General features: G+C 38.2%; 1 protein-coding gene across 4 annotated transcripts; it reads left to right on the top strand.

Moving 5' to 3' along the window:
- Positions 1–57: 57 nt before the first annotated feature.
- On the top strand, positions 58–23,275 carry FAM124B (family with sequence similarity 124 member B). Of its 4 annotated transcripts, XM_081328412.1 has the most exons (8): positions 58–181; positions 994–1,032; positions 10,617–11,359; positions 12,258–12,743; positions 15,145–15,255; positions 19,216–19,349; positions 20,727–20,782; positions 22,482–23,275. In XM_081328412.1, exons 1-5 carry the CDS (start codon positions 121–123, stop codon positions 15,181–15,183), a joined length of 1,368 nt encoding a protein of 455 aa, XP_081184538.1. In that variant the 5' UTR covers positions 58–120; the 3' UTR covers positions 15,184–15,255; positions 19,216–19,349; positions 20,727–20,782; positions 22,482–23,275. The 4 variants fall into 4 exon arrangements, with proteins under 4 accessions (XP_081184538.1, XP_081184535.1, XP_081184536.1 ...); XM_081328409.1 differs by having other exon boundaries at positions 12,258–15,255; XM_081328410.1 differs by having other exon boundaries at positions 12,258–15,255; positions 20,731–20,782.
- The last annotated feature ends 350 nt before the right edge of the window (positions 23,276–23,625 follow it).

The following is a 23,625-nucleotide window of genomic DNA, read 5'->3' on the forward strand; positions in this document are numbered from 1 at the left end:
CCACCAGCGTGGACCAGCCCTGCGTGACGCCCAGAAGAGGCGGGCCGGCAGAGCGGATGGGCGCGCGAGGGCAGCGTCTCCCTTCGCTTGTGGGCTGAGGCGCCGAGCGAGCCCCCAAAGATGCCCCGAGATGTTTTCCCCGTAGAGGCTGCGTGGAGCGGGCGAGGGGCTGCTGGCGAAGGTAGGACGCTGTGTTGTTTGGTAGTCTAGGCCAGCGTTTCCCAACCTTAGGAACTTGAAGATGCGTGGACTTCAACTCCCAGAATTCCCCAGCCAGCTATGCTGGCTGGGGAATTCTGGGAGTTGAAGTCCACGCATCTTCAAGTTCCTAAGGTTGGGAAACGTCTAGGCAGCACCAACAGCGCCGCTTTTTTTTTGTTTTTTTGCCTTCTTCAAATTCTCCCCGTCGCCGTCCGGTATGTAACGCTGCCCTTAGCTGGGCAGAACCGGCCGGAGCAGGACCGACGAGACGAGGTGTCCGCGACTGGCCTTAGCCTGGCAGCCGCTTCCTTTGTTTTCGCAAGTTTCGCCGGGGCTTGTCGTTCGTTTCCTTTCTGCACCCACCCCTCTTTCATTCCAACCCCCCCCTCCCCCAACAACTTTCAATAACTTTTCAATTACGAAAGACGATGTACGTCGGCTTTCCTCCGAAATGCGGCCTTCCCGATGCCTTGGGTTACAAAAGCCCATGATTCCCAGTCATTCCCGCATCCGACAGCTATTTTGGTTCGGGAGTCCAACGCTCTTACAGAATACCAGGCTGAGGAAGAGTAACATGAAGTAATCGATAAGTTTTAAATGAAGTTGAGAAGCAGTAAGGACAGTGCTTTAGACTACAGTTATCAGTCTGTCTAGTTGTAAAGAAATATTGTATGAGCAGATCAAAGGCTCGTCTAAACTATCATCCTCTCCTGGAGAAACTATTTACTTATATCTGTTTTCTTTTCATCACTTTATACACATTCCCTTTTTTTTCTCTTTTCCAATTTATAGATGTGGAAAATCAATTTGCTGGAGAGAAAACCAATCAAGGTTTGCATTTGAGATAATTTCAGTAATAATTTGACTGTTTAGAGGCCATTTGACTCCTGACAAGTCTGGACCGCTTAAAAGAAATACAGAATGAGAAACATGCAAAAGTTATTGTAATGAACCTGTTATAATTGCTAGCCAGCTTTTTTGCTGGGAAAAAACAACATGAAGGGGATACTATGTTTATGCTTACAGGTAGTGCTCAATTTGCAACCATTGACTGTTTGAAACATTGTGAAAAAAGGTCATAAAATGGGGTGCAACTCAACTGTCTTACTTAGCAACAGAAATTTTGGGCTAAATTGTGGTCGTAAATTGAGGATTACCTGTATTTTATCTAATGGTATTAGAGATATGCCATGCATTTAACTCTGTTATGGTTTGTTCCCATGTTCATAATTTATTAAGAATGATTATGTGAAAGAGTACCTGTGGAAATAAGGGAGGTGAAGAGACAGTGAACTAGTTAGTGAAAAACAATTAAAGAGAAATGTAGTGCTGTTAGCTTACAATCAAAGAAATTCTCAAAAAATGTAAATTTATCCTTGGCCAAAGTTAGAAAAACATGTATTGTTTCATATAGTTGTGTTCTTATCATATTTAGCTGAAAGCAGCATAACTCATTAAATACAGTGGACTTTCAGAATAGATATCTGTAAGATTGTGCTTTTAAGACTGTGCTGTGTTGCACTATGAATGATAGTCTACTTCCTGCCTATTAAATGTCAGGTTTCTACTGACTCCTATTATTTCTAGGCATTTGATTTCCAATCATGTATTATCAAGTTGAATTGTTTTTTGTAATCAATCCAAGTTACATTCAAGATGGTCTTCCTTGCAGTTTTCGAGTTTTGTTTCTCTGCTGTGTTGGCAATTTTCTTTCTGGTCATGTGCAAAGAGCTTATTTTCAGTTAGATGTTGAACTGTATCAGCTACACACTAGGTAGCAATTTGAAAGTTGTTAGTAAACAAATAATTGGTATGTAATTGCCTTTGCTACCCCTTTTGCTGGATCTTTCATTGTTGTGTAGATTCTACCAGATATTAACCAATCTTCCGATTTCACCTCTTTGTAGTATGTTGTTAAACTGCTTGGCAACAAATGGATTAGGCAGATGTTTCAGTCAAAAAAACATGTAGTTTATCTTCACCTAGTGCTGATCAGTTCTTGATCTTTGCCTTTTTCTCCATTTCAGCTATTAGATTATTACATGTTATTTCATTTCACTTTTTATTTTTATCCACTACTTTTATCCAAACTGCGTTCTTGTTGTATCTCTTTGGATTGTCCCATGGTTGCATCCAGAACTGCATTGTTTCTTTGTTGTCAGGTATTGACTGGTTCACTGGAGCTTCTCCATTGTTACTTAGTAGAAATGTTTCTGATTCCATTGAATTTGGATATTCTGCATATAATGTACAATTTGAGGTTCATTATGATTATCTTCTTAGCTAATAAAGCAGCTAAAATACAAAAACCTGCAAATAGAATTAGAATGACTGGCAAGAGAAAGCAAAATAGTACCAATAATAAGAAGTGTCTTAGGTGCAATCCCAAAACATCTGGAACACCACTTTTACACACTGGCATTAACAAAATCACCACCAGCCAACTGCAAAAGGCAGCTTTACTTGGAATAACTTACATGTTATTGTAAGTGTGTAGTGGGGTGCCCCAGGGCTCTGTTCTGGGCCCAGTGCTCTTCAATATCTTCATTAACGATTTGGATGAGGGGATAGATGGGGAACTCATAAAATTTGCAGACGACACCAAGCTGGCAGGAATAGCCAATACTCCAGAAGATAGGCTTAAAATGCAGGAGGATCTGGACAGACTTGAACACTAGGCGCTATCTAACAAAATGAAACTCAATGGTGAAAAAAGTAAGGTTCTACATTTAGGCAGGAAAAATCAAATGCACAGGTATAGTATAGGTGGTACCTTGCTCAATAGTAGTAATTGTGAGAGGGATCTTGGAGTCCTAGTAGACAATCACTTCAATAAGCCAACACAGTGCTAGGCTGCATTAACAGAGGGATAGAATCAAGATCAAGTGAAGTACTAATACCACTTTACAATGCTTTGGCAAGGCCACACCTGGAATACTGCATCCAGTTTTGGTCACCACGATGTAAAAAAGATGTCGAGACTCTATAAAGGGTACAGAGAAGAGCAACAAAGATGATTGGGGGACTGGAGGCTAAAACATATAGGGAACGGTTGCTGGAATTGGGTATGTGTAGTTTAATGAAGAGAAGGGTGAGGGGTGACATGATAGCAGTGATCCAATATCTCAGGGGCTGCCACAAAGAAGAGGGAGTCAGGCTATTCTCCAAAGCACCTGAAAGCAGGACAAGAAGCAACGGATGGAAACTAGTCAAGGAGAGAAGCAACCTAGAACTAAGGAGAAACTTCCTGACAGAACAATTAACCAGTGGAACAACCTGCCTCCAGAAGTGGTAAATGCTCCAACACTGGAAGTTTTTAAGAAGAGACTGGACAGCCATTTGCCTGAAATGGTATAGGTTTCCTGCCTGAGCAGGGGGTTGGAATAGATAACCTCCAAGGTCCCTTCCAACATTATTATTATGTTTCAGTCTTTCTGTATTTTTATCTCCTTCCACCTATCCATGCCTGTCATCTAAAAGAATACCCATATTTCCCAGATTGTCTCTGTTCAGAATGTTGAACAATATATTCCAAGATTCATCTTCTTTCATTATCACCATTTTTAGAGTATAGCAACCTATGAATTTTTGCTCCTCTAAGTGGAATTTTGACATATAAAATGGAATAGATCTTAAAATTGCCAGTTTGGCCTTTCTTATGGCTTCTTAAATGTATCGAATGATGCTTTATTTTTGCATGAACAGTTTAATATAGTTCCTTGGTCTTAAAAAAAAGCTTTGCATTTTTTTGTTGAATGGTTGAATGTTTGAACTGGAAGTTTTTAAGAAGAGACTGGCCAGCCATTTGCCTGAAATGGTATAGGGTTTCCTGCCTGAGCAGGGGGTTGGACTAGATGACGTCCAAGGTCCCTTCCAATTTTTTATTATTATTATTATTATTATTATTATTATTATTATTATTATTATTATTATTATTATTATTATTATTATTATTATTATTATTATTATTACATCCTGCGGCAATACCTTTAACACCAACAGACAACAACATCTGCCTCTTCCAGGTCCTCCGGAAGGACTCTAGGTGAATAAAAATGCCAGAGACAGTTTTAACATTTGGTCGACTGCAACAAACTGTAATAATAACCAAAGTGCATTAACAGCTCTTCATCAAACTGGGAGTAACAATTTGATCTTTGCCACAAATCTGAGTCTTTTACACTTGAATATTTTTATTAATGACTTAGATGAATGAATCCTTATCAAATCTTCAGATGCAAAATTGAGTGAGAAAATAGAAATAAAAATTTAAACAATATGGATGGGTTGGAAACCATGTGTAAAATTAATAATACAATTTTGTACTGCTGTATAAATAGTTCTACTCTATTTTGCATTGATCATACAAACTCCAATCTGGGTGTGATATGTTAAGAAAACAAATGCAGAAAAGCACAATGAAGATGATCTGGGGGCTAAATATGGAGAGATTGCAGTAAATGTTTTAACTTTGAGGGGAAAATGGCTGTTTAAAGATTTAAAGAGAAATCATAACAATACATATTCTTGTTTGCTCAGTTTCACATCATAGAAGAATAGTCTTAACATAGGAGAAGGCAGAGGCCCACTGAAATTTAGGAAAAACTACTAAAGAGCAATTGTGGCAGTGGATTGAGAGAGTCCTTCCCATGAGCTTCTTCAGTCAATATGCTCAAATTGAAATTGGATTAAGAGTCATTCATTAGATTGTGACACTTTTTAATAACCATAGACATAGATCCTGTCCAGAATTAGTATCGTCAACAGCATTCATTGCTGTTTTAATAGAGTCCATTCTAAGATGATTAAAGGACTGGAGACAAAAACATGAAGAATGGTTGCAGAAATTGGGTACGACCTCTCTAGAGAAAAGAAGGACTGGAGGGGACATGATAGCCGTATTCTAGTATTTGAGAGGCTGCCACAAAGAAGAGGAGGATCAACTTATTTTTCAAAGCACCAGAAGGCTAGACAAGAAACAATAGATGGAAACTAACCAAGGAGAGAAACAACCTGGAATTAAGGAGAAACTTTCTGTCTTCAGAAGTTGTAGGTACTTCATTACTGGAGGTTTAAGACTAGACAGCCACCTGTCTGAAATGGTATAGGCCAGGGGTAGGCAACCTTGGCTCTTTTATGACTCGTGGACTTCAACTCCCAGAATTCTGGGAGTTGAAGTCCACGAGTCATAAAAGAGCCAAGGTTGCCTACCCCTGGTATAGGCCCTCCTGCTTGAGCAGGGGGTTGGACTAGAAGACTTCCAAGGTTCCTTCCAGCTCTATTTCGATTTATTGACCCTTCTTTTTCCTTTCCTTTTTGTCTTTCCTTTTCCTCTTTTCCAACATTATAGGCTCCTCAAGGGTCTTCAAATAATGTACTAAAATATGATATTTTCAGTCCAGTTATTTCAGTCCAGTTATTTTCAGCCTCAGCTGAAAATTCTGCATTGTTTGTCCTATTTGGTGCTTTTCGTGGCTTTCTGTGATATCTTTAAAAGTCATCTGCAATAACTAAGTTCAAATGTGTTGATATTTGTTCTGCTTTTGTAAGTCTAACTTTTGCGTATATGGAGTCTCACAAGAAAAACCATAATCTGAACAATTCCGATCTTTGTAGTTATAGAGAATTTTGAATATTTTTCCAAAGCCTTTGTTACTACCTTACAAATCTGTTATCTGTTAGTAGTTTCTAACTACTGGATCATTTACAGTTAATGAAGGCTATTGCTAAGCACATTTGATTTGTGCTTAGATTGTAAGCCGCCCTGAGTCTTCGGAGAAGGGCGGGATATAAATGGGATTAAAATAAATTAAAAAATAAAATAATGGTTAATCCTAAAATCTATCTACCAGTTTAATGTCTTCATTATCGGTTCTGATGCTAGGTACCTTTTATTATTTAATCTTGGTATATAATCTTTTTTTTTACTGTGCTCTTTGATTTTCATTACTATATTGTAGATCAGGCATGTCAAACTCATGACGTCACGTGACGTTGCATGACGTATTGGGACTTTTTCCCCATTGCTGCCAATGGGATGGGCGCAGTTTCGGAATGCCGCATCCAGCCCATGGGCCGGCAGTTTGACATGCCTCTTGTAGATAATTTACATTTTGACTATCAGCTATTTCTTGCTCTGAATTTGTATTTCTGAACTGAGTAGGGTGTTGAACTTAAAGGCACAGTTCTGTGGCATAAAGAATACTCGTTGAAAACAAAACTATAGAGATTATATCCTTTTTAAAAAAATCTTTGGGAAATCTAATCCTGGTTTTTCCCCCACAATTTCCTGGTTGACTTTAAAATACAAAAGCTGTATGTTGGTACAGCTGTGATTTTAGCAATTCACTGACTGCTGGAGAACCAATATGGAGTTGGTACTGTGCACAGGTCTTCTTAGACTGATATTCTTATTGATTGCTAAAGTTGTTATAGGATTTGAACTAATATGAATTTTAATGAAACATTGAATTTTACTTTGAAATGCAAGTTTTTAAAATATCCAATTAAATTATTTTGCATAAACTATAGATTGCAGCAATGTGATTGTATGATGAGTAAAAGGGAAGAGAATATTCCAGCTTTTTCAGTTTCTGCACAAATAAGACCATAAATAAGAACATGAATAAAAGAGTGAACTTAAATAGTACTGCTCAAAAGGTACAGTAATTCTTTTAAAAATATTTTAAAATTTAATTTAGAAAGAAAAGGCATTCCTTTTGGTGTCTTGTATTTCACTTCTTAGAGTATTATCTACTAGTCTGCAAGTACTGCAGTTCTTTGAACAAGGTATTTTTTGAAGCAACTAGCTAAGAAATCTGATGGCAAAGATAACGTGTAAATAATGTGAGAAATCAAATTAATTTGTACTGTTTTATGTATGTACTTTCCTCTAAATAGAATGAATATTGAAAAAACACACAAAAGATATTTAAAGCTTTTAAGAACTGCCTGGCAATAGAAATTGTGACAAGTGAAAAAGTACACAGTAAAAGCCACAGCAGCTTCTGCCCACCTAGGAAATTCTTCTCTTTAAAAAAAAAAGTAGACTACAATTTTCATCATTCTCAGCCAAATAGGGATGTGTTTTGTTTTGGTTTTTTGGGTTATATGAAGCATGAAGGCATTAGGAGAATTAAATTTGGACATAACATTAATGAACCCACCTGATTAATTGCTAGTAAAATAAAGGAAACTCCATGTAATATATATTCATGGGAAAATTAGAGTTTTCAGTTAGAGCATTAGCATACACCCACATGAGAAAGTTATTCAGGAAAACAGAAAGCAAGTGATAATTAAGGGTGATAGAATAATTATTATATAGCATGATTTTTCCCACGTCTCTTTCTGTTTCAAAGCTCTCCAGACTGGTCTGGGAAATACATAGTAAAATACGTTATCAAAACAGAATTGTGAGCAAAACAACTCTTTGTATGTCCTTTACAGTTTAGAAAGGGAATTTGATACAGTAATATAATTTACTTGCTTCTAAAAAAATTGGAAGATTGGATCTATTGCCACTGTTGAGTCTTGTTATAGCAAAAACAAAATACAACATATAAAATTACAGTTCTAATTTTGAGAAGGGTATTGAAATACATCCCTTTTGCTCTATTTAATTTACAAGTGGAGAATATAATTTTTTGAGAGAAAAGTCACTTTGAAATTACTGCAGGACATGAAGAATTTTTGAGAGAACCAAATTTCTTATCCATTATTATTTTTAATTCATTAACTTAACACAGGGTATTGTCCTCAACTAAAGTCCTCTAGAAGGAAACAGTTTCCACCTCTGACAAGACCAACTCACTTACCCTGCAGCATAGTGGAAAAGAGATAGAAAAAGAAAAAAACAAAACTTGTCCACTGTTTGCTTAAGCTCCAACAGTCATAACATGGAACCTCTATGAATCACCCATTGTTGCTTTAACACAGGGGTGTCAAACTCAATTTCATTGAGGGCCGCATCAGCATTGCGGTTGCCCTCAGGCGGCCGGGTGGGTATGGCCAGGGTGGGCGTGGCCTACTGGGTGGGCGTGGCTAGAGTGTATATGGCCTACTGGGTGGGCATGGCCAGCTCTACATTGTTTGCATCAAGGATACCTATGGGGGCCTGGGCAGGAGTGGGACAGATCTTAGGGTCTCTGGCAGAAGGAGGGTCTCTGGGCCAGGGCCAAGGCAGTGGGGGCCGTTCCCTCACTGTTTCCAGGATGGCTTCGCGGGCCACATGAAACCACTTCAGGGGCCGGATCCAGCCCCCGGGCCTTGTGTTTGACATGTCTGCTTTAACAGATACTTAAACCACTGATTTTATGTGCCACTGAGTTCTCTTGGTGATTATAAAAATCTGTTAAGCCATATGACTCTAGAATTGGGTGGTATCATTAAAAAAAATCCTATAGAATTATCCCATCTTGGATAAGGATCAATTATAGATAATTTAACTAAAATACAGCCCTGGATCATATGCATATATTATTTGATTTACGGTACATCTTCATTCACGCTTGCTGTAATATCCAGGAATTTTTCATTTTAAAAGCCAGACATGGTCCTTTAAAATTAAACTGGATTTGCTATCCACGTGTCATGTTTATTTTTCCCCAAGAGATTCTAATAATACAATGCAAGGAAAGCGTTTGATTATTTGAGAACAGTAAAAACTGCAAATGACTTTGTGATATGACTTCTGAAACTATAGTTTAGCAAGGAAACTATAGTTTAGGACAAGAACAGAGGAGAAATTCTGAATGAGAGATGACTATTACCGGTAGGAAATAAACAGTTTTAAAACAGTGTTAGTGTTATGGAAATTGAGCTCTCATTTAAACTTTACTGTGGACAAGCTATGTTTCCTATCAGTGTGTTTTTGTCTAAGGAATGACCTGCCTCCAGAAGTTGTGGGTGCTCCAACACTGGAGGTTTTAAAGAAGAGATTGGAAAACCATTTGTCTGAAATGGTATAGAGCAGGGGTGTCAAACTCAATTTCATTGAGGGCCGCATCAGCATTGCGGTTGCCCTCAGGGGGCCGGGTGGGTATGGCCAGGGTGGGCGTGGCCTTCTGGGTGGGCGTGGCTAGAGTGCATATGGCCTACTGGATGGGCGTGGCCAGCTCTACTTCGTTAGCATCAAAGGTGCCTTTGGGGGCCTGGGCAGAAGTGGGACAGATCTGAGAGTCTCTGGCAGGAGGAGGGTCTCTGGGCCAGGGCCAAGGCAGTGGGGGCTGTTCCCTCACTGTTTCCAGGATGGCTTCGCGGGCCACATGAAACCACTTCGCGGGCCGGATCTGGCCCCCAGGCCTTGTGTTTGACATGTCTGGTATAGAGTTTCCTGCTTGAGCAGGGGATTGGACTGGAAGACCTCCAAGATCTTTTGAAAAAGCACCTTTGGGACAATCATGAATTAGATGACTGAGAATCTCCATAGACATTCAAGATCCCTATGAACTCTGTTATTCTGCATTATTTAAATACTTGCTCATATGGTTGATGACCACCTCTCATGATTTGGAACTACTTAGTCCATAGGTAGTTTTGTTTCAGCTGCTCAAAAGCAGCTATCTGTTCTGAAATATCATATCAGAGTGTTTGGCATTTTCAAGGTTGATCCCAAATCCGTGAGCTGGTAACTAGCTCACAAACCTTTTCAGAAGGCAGATACATTCAACTCTTTAGTGTGAGAAAATTAGCCTCTGGAATAACTGGAACAGAGCCAACTGGCATTGTAAGAAGCAGCAGTTATCAAACTGGCATTTAGAATCTGTTTCCTTCACGTCTTGTCTTTCCTGACTGACATTCTTCCTGTTATCTTTGGTATTCACTTTGACTCTCTGTAATTGTCCAATTTCCTTTCTTCTTTTAAAAGAATGGTTTATCAGCACAAGCCCAGGAAGGGTGTTGTCACAGGAAGATTGCTGCCTTCGTAAAACGGGCAATGCACACAAAGATGGAGGAAAAAAATCTGAACCTTTAAAATGCAAACATCATCTTGTATTTACATTATTTATATAATATAGGCAGAGATATCTTTTTTACCCTCCCTAAAATTCTGATAATTTACCCCAACTTTTTTCCAGATGTAAATGTACAGCCCTGAAAGAATTTGAAGAAGGATGCAGGGCATTTGAAAGCATGAAATTGTATAGTATATCGAGCTCTTGCTTGATTTAAAGGATAAGAGACTTTACTGTATTTTCCTTTTTTCCACTACTTGGACTTCAGATCTAATATACAAATAATAAATCAAGATGAAATTGTGGGTCTGCTTTGTACAGACATTTGTAAAGCTTAGAGAATTGCTTAAATGAGAATTAGCTGGGAAAAGTGGGTTTTATTCTTTTTAACATGGTTGTTGTACAAGTACGATCTTATAATCGATAAAGCATTGATTATGTTACTACTTGTATCTGAAGGTCACGGTGCAATGGATGTGACAGGAGATTCCATGAGGATGACTGTGCACCTGCTTGCCAACACTGGACATGCAATACACTTGCAACAAGCTCTTGATCAACTTCAAGAATGGATCTGCCTGGATGTTCGCCTCTTTCTTGTCTCAGAATGCCCTTCTCCCATTAAGTATTATGAGACATATCGCCAAAAGAGTTTCAGGTTTCCTAGTACTTCTGTTCTCCTTTTTTTGCATGAGGACTTTGGAGAAGAACGTTTTTTCCAGGTCCATGACTTCTTTCAACATCCACCTTGGCAGCCTATCCACATTGAGTGTCCCAGCAGGAAGCTATCCCTCCATGCCCTTGATCATCAGGACTTCTATGGACTGGATGAGCATATGCCAGTATGGGGCCTGAGACAAGTTCACTATGGCATGGAAATCCTTCGTGTCACTCTCTATTGTAGCTTTGATAATTATGAGGATGCAGTAAGACTTTATGAGACAATCCTGCAGAAAGAAGCCTCTGTCCAAAAAAGCAGCTTCTGTGCTTTCTTACTGTACACAACACAGAGCCTCGTGGTTCAGCTCTGCTTGAAGCAGCTGCCCTTGGGGATGAGTGTTGACCTGAAGGAATCTTCAGTATTACAGTTCAAAGTGCATGAAATTGGACAGCTGGTTCCACTTTTGCCCAATCCTTGTGTCCCAATAAGCAATACTAGGTGGCAAACGGAAGACTATGAAGGAAATAAGATCCTGCTGCAGGTACTTGTTGTCACTGCAATAGATACCAAAAGACATGATGGTAGAACTTTTGTATTGTCCTTAGCATGGATATTATGCAATAGCTGATACTGCTATTTTCACAGATAAGATCATTCTTCAGATATATATTTATTTGATATTTGGTATGGCTGTACAGAGTGATTGTAAAGGCATTTTATTCATTGGGATAAGAAACCACTTTGTCCCACTGATTGATTATTGATTGATTAACCATATTTGAAGTATTGAAGCAAGAATGTCTTCCAGAAAACCTGGTGTGATTCCTCTGAAGACTTACAGATGGTATGTCCATTTAAAGTGCATGTGGTTATGAGTTTGGAAACCATTCAAAGCCAAACTTTCTGAAGGTTGCCACTGATTTGCAATCACAAAATATTAATGTTCTTTGCAATTATATATTAATTAAACCTTTTAAAATTCTGTCTTATTTTGCAGTTATTAAAAGACAGACAAAATCTTTCAAAAAAACATCTGGACTTCAGCGGGCTTATGGTTAATCCAATGACATGTAAAGTGAATGCCTCGAATTACAGGCCTTGTAAAAATTATCATAAGCATGTACTGTATAAACAAGTAGACCAATAAAAATAGAATTGGTCAATAGAACATTTCAGGGTAACAATTTATCCTTTGATTTGGTATAAGCGATGTTATATCTTTTCAGTGTTTGCTTAATTATTCCCACTGCTGTCCCACTTCCTCTGCCTCCTCCCCCACCCCAATTCCATTTAAAGCTAAGAATGTGTTTTTCTTACCTATGTCCTTAGTAGAACCCTTTAATTACTGATTTGTGGTTGATGGTTTTATAGGATCAGGTGTAGATCTGACTTTATTCCTATTGTCAAGGTGCAGTTAATTTATTTATTTTTGTCCACAGGTTCAAAGCACAGGGTCAAAGCACAATGGAACTCAGTCTCTACCTCCTAATTGGCGCAACAGCACTGATGAGAAAGTGTCTCTCCATTACCACTGTGATTTATGCTCCAGTGTAATGACTCCCAGAACTGCTGTTCAGCAGAAAAACCGGACTCTTCGAGCCATGAAAAATAAAAACAAATCTGCAAGGAGGATGGTGCAAACTCCTACAAGTCTTTTCAGCCCTTCACAAAGTAGCTTTAATTCTTCCTCCAGTTTGTATAATATAGTACATTCTTCTTTGCAAGATCTAGGCCCTTCCCCAACGAACCTGGGCACTAAATTGAGACACTCCAGCCATGAGCTCTGGCTATGCCAGAACAAAGCAGAGGAGGAGGAGGAAGAGACTAATGTTGACACAGGCAAGAGAGTAGTACCTTTCACATGTGCTAACTCTCCCCTAAACAGATTTTCAAAGGACTTACAAAAAGAACTTCTTCAGTCCCAGGTACCAAGCAGTTCATTTATGGAAACAGGTTTGGGTTCTGAGGACAGGAACTCTCTATTGTCTTTGCATATTGCTGAAATTAAAAGATCAGGATTTAATCCTTTTCAGCTGCGCACATCAGGAGCAAGCGATGGGAATGAGAAAGATGAGGAAGAGTTTTTTATATGATTTGAAACTTCCATGTGTCTTTTACTGCCTTATTTTTGGAATATCAGAAAGTACAATTGATCTGAGCTGTATAAATAATCTGACAGTGTATGCTACCTTTTTATATTAACACTACAAAGAAAGGTTTACAAAGGTTGTTAAGAGAGCAAAAAATGTTTATGGATTAAAGTTAGAACTTGGGAAAGAAAAGGAAGAATTTTGCAATATAAATTTCATGTACTGGAGAACACTGCTCAATAGATTGGAAGAAGCCATTCATTTTAATGCACCCCATAAATTTACAGAAATTCACTAAAAATCTAGGAGAAAAACCGAAATCTAAGAAAGCTAAAAGAAATTTGGGAGGCATCAAGTTGGGATGATGAAAACAGTGCTTTATTTAATCTTAACTCATCTGACTCATATGGGAAGCTTGTTAGTTCTTGGGTAAGGCCTCCATGAAATATCCTAGAAGAAAGCAATGGCAAAAAATATTGCCACCAAGAAAATTCTTGGACACTTTTTCTGAAATCATGAAGATTCAAACTTAACTTTTCCATACCATAGAAATGGGTTTAAAGGTATAGAAAACCAAATAACTATTTTCATTTTGTCATCATTACTATGCTAAATCTATCCTCATTTTCCCCGTGCTTCCTGTACTACATCTTGATGTCAGAAGTATGAAAATGCAACTTTGGGTCTTGGGGACTGATGGCTTTCCATTGTTAAAAATGGAACTTACAAAGCAGAGGGGCATTCATAAATCTGGCTTCTAATGTCAATCCAAATGCAAAACTGCTTAGAATGGGCAAGATTAGACAATATGTCTAAGGCCAGGATAAATGCTACAATTCATTAAGCATAAATATAAGTCAACTTATAAGATAAACTGATTATTCTATCCACTTATTTTCATTACATTCATATTGAAACCTAGTAGCAATTTTTCCAGATTGCTCTGGAGAATATATCAAAGCTCATTCTGGAGTCCAGTTTTTGCACCTTGATGGAAAATGTAGTGCTACTGTTGTGACTACTGTAGGAATATTTCTTAAGCTATGGGCTACTTATGTCTAACTGATGATACTTGATAATGAGTCCTAGAGAACAGGAAACAAACACTCAGCTTGTTACACCATATTCATTTCTCAATCTGTTTATCAGAGAACTTAGATATATGATCAGAAGGCTGAGCTATATTCAGAATGATAAATAACTATAAGAACTATCGCAAATATAGGTGTGACTTTGTGCACTTGCTTTAACAGATGAGTTAAATTTGTCAATAACGAATTGTTATCTATATTAGTAAAGTAATATTGTGCTATCAATGTATTGATTGTCATTAGAAATATTTTTTTCTACTGCTAGGCAGAGGTGGAAGGTCTGAGGCTCTCAAATCATATGTGACACCGAAAAGCCTTGGGTGCCCCAGATATCCCCAAAGATATTATCAAATAAAAAGTTTAATATGACAGAAGCTCATAGATTAAATGCCATCAAATCAATCTGAAGGGGGGATGCGCATGTGCATGCTTGCCTGCCACTTTGTGTGGCTTGGTTTTGAACAGCTCACGGCCCAGTAGTGGACCAGGGATTGGGGACCCCTAATCTAATTAACATGCCAAGTATTGTTTTGCAGCCCACAATGATTTTTAATTGTTCATTGTGACCCTTTCCCCTCTACAAATTATACAGGTCTGATCTAAACACATCCCAGCACTTGAATACCTTTTCTAAGGTCCTTGTGGCTGCTGTACCAAGTGCTACTCTGAACCCAGGGTCCCCAACCCCTGGGCCATGAACCAGTATTGGTCCGTGGCCTGTTAGGTGCTGGGCCATGCAAACAGCAGGTTAGTGAGTGAAGCTTCATCTGTGCATGCGTGGGATCTCGGGTATGTGCAAAACCACCACCACCACCCCAATTCCAGGAAACCATTCCCTGGTGCCAGAAAGGTTGGGGACCGCTGGTCTGAACTATATTTTTTAATTACTTGTCCTTTTTTAGTAGAAAGTTGATTCTGTAAAAGGCAAAGACTATTCACCACTTCAATATTTTCATTGTCAGATGCAGGAATTATGCTTGTAACTATTGTGTGACAGAAATTTAAGTGAATGATTAATGTCATTTTAATTATGTTTATAGTATAAATGAAATTAAATCAATATTATTTTAGAATTATTTTAGAATTGAGCCTTACTGGTTGCACTCAACAAAATGTTGTTTGGAAATGGGCGTATTTTTTTTTAGCAAAGTGCAAGTAGCAAGACCAGAGAAGCTGAGAGCTAGAAGAAATGCAGCCAGTCCGAGAAGGCATTTGAAGCTACATACAACAATATTGTGAAGCAGAATCAAGAGGAGGTATTGTCATCTCTCCATTTACAGTTTCCTTCCTTTCTCAGATGAAAAGACTGACTCACTATAGAGTGCTTCACTATGCTTACAAACTGTGCGAACAAAACTTTTGTTTCAAGCCTGAGACAAACCGCCATGTTATAGAAATTCAGATGCTTTTATGTCCCACCCTCCCATCTTCTTAAGTTTTCAATGAAACTTCATTTCCAATAATCTTTCTTCCACCCACCCACCCCCCCCCCCCCGCTGCTTCCCCTAGCTGTTACTGATATCCCATCATGGCATATCTCACTGGCCTTCCTTCCCAATCTTCCATTCTCTCCCTCCCCCCTCAACCTCTGCCACCAAAGGATCGGCTTGTGAACCTCATTGCAGGAGTCTCCCAATGCATTTCTGGCTCAGCTGCTTCTTCCTGCCTCCTGTCAGACATCACTACAGATTTCCTTCCTATTTCTTGTTGATGCACACACTTCACACTAAACACTTCTGCCCATCAAAGAACTGTATTTCAGGTCACACCTGAAATAAAACAACCCCAAATTGTTTCAATATTTTGTTTTTAATATCCAGGTTCAAATTTCCATTTTATCATGAAATTCACTGGCTTTGGCCATTCATTCTCTCTAATGAAGTTGTTACCATAAAATAAGAAATAGACCTCATCAACTTACAGAAGGAGGGAAGGAAGGAGGGAAAGAAGGGAGGAGAGGGAGAGAAACTTGAACAATTTTAAGACATCTTAATTCCAATAAGTAGGTTCTTAACTGTTCTCACAAGCTGATTTTTGAATGCATTATTTTAGCTAAACAAAATTAATAATGCAATTGCCCTGCTTTGAAAAGGATCCAGGGCTGAACCAGGTGAGAAAGGCATTTGCCTGAACTTTATTTTTGTACAGGTTCAAAAGTAAAGGCTTAAAAATGTACATTGAAGTCAGCAAAGTTACCACTGGCTGTCCTTATTATAGATGAGGAAGAAACAGCATCACAGATAATACATAAACATCAGTTGCTAACCAATCAGAATAACAGAGTGGAAAGGGACCTTGGAGAACCTCTAGTCTAAACCTCTGTTCAGGCAGGAAACCCTATATCATTTCAGATAAATGATAGTCCAATTTCTTCCTAAAAACCTCTAGTGTTGGAGCACCCACATCTTCTGGAGGCAAGTGACATTTTCACCTCTGAAGCAGTTCATTTAAAAACCAATATCAGAGATGGTTACTATATATTCAACCAGCAGTTTATTTTTTAAACCTGATCCACCTTGTATGCTAAACTGTCTCCATAGATATAGCTAGTAGGAATTCCATGGAGAAATTGATCACTGTTTTGACAATGTGAATATTTCCTAAGCACTAAGTTACTTCCCCCAAATGTTGCCAACTAAATCTTTCCTGAAAATCTATTCTACCTCAGTTCTTCCAGAATGGCGAACCCGCATAGATATTCATTATTCTGAAGAGTTGGCACTAACCATGCCAACTAAATAAGAGAGATGCATAGACTTGTGATGGCCTGCATAGATAAAAAAACTCATCCTAGCTGAATCATGAAAGGCTATTTTATATAATTTATTATTCCTACTAATTTTAAAGTTCTGATGATGAAACGTTAGACTAGTGAAAGGGAGGCATATGTTAGGATAGGTAGCCTTGTGCTTCCACATCTTACTATGTGTCATAGTCCCATATTTGGTCTATATGTCATAGTCCAGGGGCCTTCAAACTTGGCCCATTTATGACTTGTGGTCTTCAACTCCCAGAATTCCTCAGCCAGGCATGCATGAGTTGAAGTCCAAAAGTCATAAAAGGGCCAAGTTTGAAGATCCCTGTCATAATCCCATTCACACTGCACTTAGTATGAATTGTGACCTTATAAATAATGAACTGTTACCTCAGTCAATTCATATTACCTCCAGATAGAAGCAATCATGTTTGTATGGTTAAATATTTAGAAGGAACATAGAAAGCTATCTTGTACAACTCAGGCCTAGGTCTGCCAGTCTATGATATTCCAGATTTCAGAATCTAATACAAACCTGGTGAGTGAGGGCTTTAGTTCTTCAGGTTCTTAATTTTCTGAATTTCAGCCTTAACCTTCTCTAACAGTTTAATAAAATAATGTCAGCTGCAAAGAATCAGGACCACAAGTTCAGTTCCAGTTAAGCTAATTTATTGCCCATGCCTATACACAAGAATCTAGTCAACTAATGGTCAGCATTGAATTGGTTCTAGGTAAGAGTTAACAGAACTCAAGGGAGGCTGGACTTGAACCACTTGGGGGAACTTAATAATTTCAGGCTAATTCCTCTCTTGACTGTGGCCCCAGGCTCTGCCTGTCCTTCTACAATATCAACAGATTGTTAAATAGCTGTGATAATATATTTGTCGCACACAAAAAATCATTCTAAGCCAACAACATTTCTACAGATGGAATGACCTGCTTTTGTATGAATTTTTGCACAGAAGGTATATTGAGATATTTCAGTTTGTTTATCCCAGAGGAAATAACTGGATAGAAAGGAAAATGCTTAGAGTAATTTTAGAAATTAATTTAAGTGGACTGCGGTTGTTTCTCCCTCCATTGTAGCCAATTAGTATGCAGCATGACTCCCATTTTCCTGCTATCAATGAAAACATAATTTGAGGAATGTCTCAAAAGTGCTGTTGCAATATTTATTTGCAATTGTAATTTTCAGTATGAAGTCTTTGCTTCTCAACCATGCTGAGTTTAGCTCCAAAGAGCTTTATGAAAGAAGAAGAATAAAAAAATGTTTATCATTATCAATGCAAAATGCTGCAGCAGTCTAAATGAACTTCAGGTTGCACTGTGCTTTAGCAGTGTGGGTGCTATTTAGTTGGTCCACAATGATGGGGAAGCAAAAGGGACATTTGGGACTTGATATAAGACAGGATGCTCCAAAGTTATAGGCTTAGTTGCCTCAGGGCACAATAACATCTTTTGTCTTGCCTGAAACTAGCAGTAGAGTTATTTCAAAAAAAGAGGGGGGGAAAAACACCTTCAGCTTGGTTGCCAAGAAACTGAAACAGTATCCCATAGCATCTTGGAAGCAAAGCAGAAGACTTTTGGAGGTTTGCCTAGTGTGTCCTGACCTGAGTGTAAGATTTTGGAGTAAGTGAATATCTGATGATTAATGTAGAAAGAAGAATTAGTTTTATCCTGTCCTAAACATACCATTATATCCTGTATGCTGCCTGAGCTATATGTGCCATATATAAAATGACAAGTTGCTTATAAATGACCTGAATAAAACATAAATAAAGATCATCCAGAGGTAGGAACAGAAACTGCAGCTGTGGACAGGAAGGACTGTAGCTAAGTCTAAGACTATAGCTTGCTTAAAATGCTAATACAAACTGGGCAGAGCTGGCTTGTTGAAGTTAACATGAATCTCCACATAAGACTTGAACAAGAAAAACAAACATTTGGAACTTGTAGCTGCATATGGGTGTAGAAGTACTATGCAGATTTGATTCATGATAAATTGTAGTTTAGCATCTTTTCTCAGTATGGCATTGAGTTAGGCATTCAGACTTGATACCAGTGTTTTGTGTTACATTTTATATAAGTGGAAAGTTCTAATATTTCAGAGGCTTTACCAACATCAGTAGCTCAGTCACAGTAGAGCATGGAATATATTGAGAAAAGGCCAGCCTGAATAATTGGTTTCTAGAGCAGAAAAAAATGGAATTTATGTGATGTTTTGATGCCTACTATCTCCTAGGAAGCTTATTGCTTGATAAGAAATGCATATTTTATGAAGTTTTGTGGAGCTACGAGATAGTAGGCAGATAAAGAGGAGCGACAGCTGCTACTTTGATAGAACTTTGATAAAAAATATTAGAGCTTGCAAAATGTTTTTAAAAGGAGTTTCAAAAACACATTGGCATGAATGAAGTAGCTTCACTTTTTCCAGTCCAACTGTTTCTCCATTCATGTGCAGGTAAAGCCTCAACTTTCCTGCTTCTCAGAGAAGTATCCGGTGTGCTTCAGATGAATGTGCAAGAAAAGGGAAAACATTCAAAACAGCTGGAGAAACTTGGAAAAGCCAGTGCTACTTTGACAGTTTGAAGGAAGGTATTTCATTCATGCTGATGCATTTTTAAAAATGCTTCATTTAAATACTGTACAAAATCATAAAAAGAATATTGGTATTTGCTAGTAGTCTACTGGAATTCCACCAGTTTCATTGGTTTCTTCTTAAACTTACCTCTAACATTTTGGTACAGATTTTAACAAACTTTGAAAGTATTAATAGCATATTTTGAAAATTCAGATGGTGCAAAATGCAGTGGCATGAACATTTATGTGTGTTTCTGGCAGAACACATACCTCTGCTGCCAGTTTTTTTTTCTGTATCCAATTCAAGGTGTTTGTGTTTACCTTTAAAGCCCTACATGGTATAGGACCAGGTTATTTGAGGGACCACCTTCCCAGATTTTATCTGTTCTTCCCACCAGAACCAACAATATGGGCATGCTACTGGTTGAATCATCTAGGGAGTTACATCTGACAGGTCTTAGCAATGGGCCATCTCTGATGTGCCTGCATAGTAGATTCTTCTCACCCCTGGGGCGAGGATGGCTTCATCTCTTCTGAGCTTCCAAAAATCCCGCAAGACCTGGTTATTCCAGCAGGTGTGAGGAATCCAGGGGATGGGAAACTAGTGATGCGGCTCCATTATTATTAACATTCCTTCATCTATAATTCTTTGTTTTAGCTCTGTTCGTATAGTTGTTAAATTTTAAAAAATAATGATAATTGTTTTAGTTATTTATTGTTTTAGTTTTGTTGTAGGCCACCTAGTGTCACTTGTTTGTGAGGTGGGCGGCTATATAAATGTGATAAAGATTTAAAATAATATTACATATCATGAAATTATTCACTTTGGATTATTATTTTTCTAAAACAAATAATTATTTTATTGGCTGTTAAGAAGTGCAAATAGGAGAACATACAAAATTATTGGTATGTCCACATAGGAGAAATATAATACATAAATGTTAGCCAAATTTCCCAAAGGTGTTTGTGGTTGTGTTCCACCAAACAGCAAATTCTGGGATTGGTTTTTTTCCATAATTATTGTAAAAGCAAAATTGAAATGTTGGAATCACTATTGTTTTAACATCTAGTATAGTAGCAGTGAAATAAACCATAACGAGTTTAGATTAACAAATAAACATGAGTAGTTTTTCACAAAAATTATATATAGTTATTTTAGCAGGGATTTTTTTAAAAAAAATATGGATAAAATTATAGAGGATAGAAGTATTTTAAAGAAATAGACAATAATCAGTACATGATATGTAATTATGTGGGAAATATGAATTAAATAATAAGGGTATATCAATGTGCATAATAGGCTGTGTTGAGAAAGTTGTTTATTGAATTTATCTAGAAACAGGAGAAGCTACAATCTGTTTCTAATATAAATTAAATATTTGTTTTTTCCAGTGAGGTTATTCATATTTACTGGAATATGCTGCATCTCCATCTTGTGGTCAAAATTGGCAAGTTTTCTTGAATATTTGTTAATTGTACAGAGCAGGGTAGGCAACCTTGGCTCTTTTATGACTTGTGGACTTCAATTCCCAGAATTCCTGAACCAGCCACGCTGAGGGGAAAGGGAGAGGTTTCCAAGCTGAGCCATGCTGGCTCAGGAATTCTGGGAGCTGAAGTCCACAAGTCATAAAAGAGCTAAGGTTGCTTACCCCTGGTATAGAGTATCTTTCATAACATTCCTATGATTATTTCACACACCTGTTATTTGGAAAAGTTGCTCAGAATTTATCTATTCCTTCCATATACCACACACAAAGTACAAAAGTATCTCTGCTGAAAATATTTGTATATGTCAACAGTTGACATCTGCTGAGGTTTTGGGCTGTGTTTCTGTGTATCTCTGATGTTAACCTGTTGCTGTTTATAAGAGGGCCACGAGCCTGGTTGGCTTTCTCTGAGCAAGGGTAGCTCAACCACTCAAGTACTGAGGCAGAACAGATGCCAGCTCTGTCTATACTGGCAACATTGCAACATGAAATAACAGATTTCACAATATCAGCAGTTCATAAATAGTAAATACTTTATTTAAGGGAATAATATAAGGAAGAGCTATTTGTTAAAGTGGAATAGTGTTAAATTCAAACGGGATATTATACTACAATGATGATGGCCATTTTATGCACATACAAAATACAAAGTGAACAGATTTGGAATATTAGATCTGATATTCACTAAACCAAGGTCCATTAAATCAAGGGTTTGTTTTATTTTTTTCATCTCTGGTTGATCTTTAGTCATAATAAATTTAAATTTTAAATCTTACTTTATTATTCCGGTAGGGATGAACAAGCCATCTCAATCAAAAGCTAGATGGAAACAAATCTCTGATAAGAAATACCAACAGCAAAAAATGTTGACATTTTAATGTTTTAGTCTCCCAACCACTTTTTCCTCTAAGAGGGTTACCTAGGATAATAGGCACCTGAAGAACAAAGTATAACACTGCAGAAGTGAAATATGTTATACTGAAAACCCAGGTATTATCTCCCATGGCTTTACTGTAGAATTAACATATAACGTGTAAAGGTGATCAGCTTGCCAATGCAAGAATGCTTGCATTGTTTACATTACAAATTTACATTATAAATTTGTTATACAAAATACAAAAAGTTTACATACAGATTTCTTACTCTTTAAAGTATTGTGAGATTCTAATGGTACAACACTATCACATCTGTTCTGGAAATGATTGAAAATTTAGAGGCAAGATAATATGGATATATGTATAGATGTTTTTGATGCAGTGCAAAGGAATGGCAGCAAACCCAGACCAGTACCTTAATCCTTTGTGTTAAACCAGAGGTCTTCAAACTTGGCCCTTTTATGACTTGTGGACTTCAACTCCCAGAATTCCTCAACCAGTGTGCCTGGCTGAGGAATTCTGGGAGTTGAAGTCCACAAGTCAAAAAAGGGCCAAGTTTGAAGACTCTTGTGTTAAACGAATGGCACAAATAGCACAATCAAGATATCTTTAAGCAGTGACTCAGAATGCCATAGCAGAGCCCATAGCACTAATATAGAAACTGGCAAGGCAGATGGTAGATTTTAAGTCAGCACTGTATTGTATGGGGTGAAAGGCAATGGAAACCACTTTAACTTTATAGGGAGGAAAATTCTTAGATTGGTCTGTTCTTTTGTATATTACAGGAATTCCTGAACTGTTTATCTCACACCACCACTAAACTCCAGAATTAAAATGTGCATGAAAGATCTACTTTTCTGCATTCTGCCCTCCCTGCTAAAAAGAACAACTATAATTCCTTCACCATCATATCCTTCTTTTTTCATTACCAACCAAAAGGCAACTAGACTTTCAAAAGGCAACTAGACTTTCTTTGTTTTTCCTTCAAGATTCCTGTTACAGAATCTGGTAGTCCTTCTGGAAATACTTTGAAACCTCCTCCCTGAGGGGAGCAACAGAAACAGACCGTAAAGTGGGTTTGTGGGGTCTCTGACAATGCTTTGAGCTCTAAGCACGTAGCGCTTATAAGCAGTGTCCTGAATAATGGGAAGCGGGCTTCGTATAATCTTCTTGGCTGTCCTTACTACTCTTTGTATGCCTCTTTGGGTGTTCCCCAGGAAGCTTTTTTAAGAAAATAAATAGTGGCACAGCTGGAGTGGTGGACTTATGGTAAAATAATATCTTTTAATTTTGATGATCCTAACCTCAAGTCTGAGAAAGAGCTAGAATCAGAAGGACATGTCTGATTTATTTATTTACAACTGAAAGAATGATTTAAATTAGACAAAAAACAGCTATGGTTTGGACTTTATTAAAAATATATGGTAGTGTTGAACATATCATTGCTAAGGTCTATAAAATGTTATTGAAAATGAATTTGGAAAGTGAATTTGTAAAGCATTGTATGATTCAGTGGGCAAGGAATTTTGGATATAATGTAAAGCAGACATGTCAAACACAAGGCCCAGGGGCCAGATACAGCCCGCGAAGCCATCCTGGAAACAGTGAGGGAATGGCCCCCACTGCCTTGGCCCTGGCCCAGAGACCCTCCTTCTGCCAGAGACCCTCAGATCTGTCCCACTCCTGCCCAGGCCTCCATAGGCACCCTTGATGCGAACGATATAGAGCTGGCCATGCCCACCCAGTAGGCCATACGCACTCTAGCCATGCCCACCCAGTAGGCCATGCCCACCCAGGCCATGCCCACCCGGCCCCCTGAGGGCAACTGCAATGCTGATGCGGCCCTCAATGAAATTGAGTTTGACACCCCTGATGTAAAGCTTGAACAATGGGACAATCCAGAGGGGGGGAAAGGTGCCACCGTCTTGG

The sequence above is a fragment of the Vipera berus genome, assembly GCF_964194415.1.
Source record: "Vipera berus genome assembly, chromosome: 5".
Lineage (NCBI taxonomy): Eukaryota > Metazoa > Chordata > Lepidosauria > Squamata > Viperidae > Vipera > Vipera berus.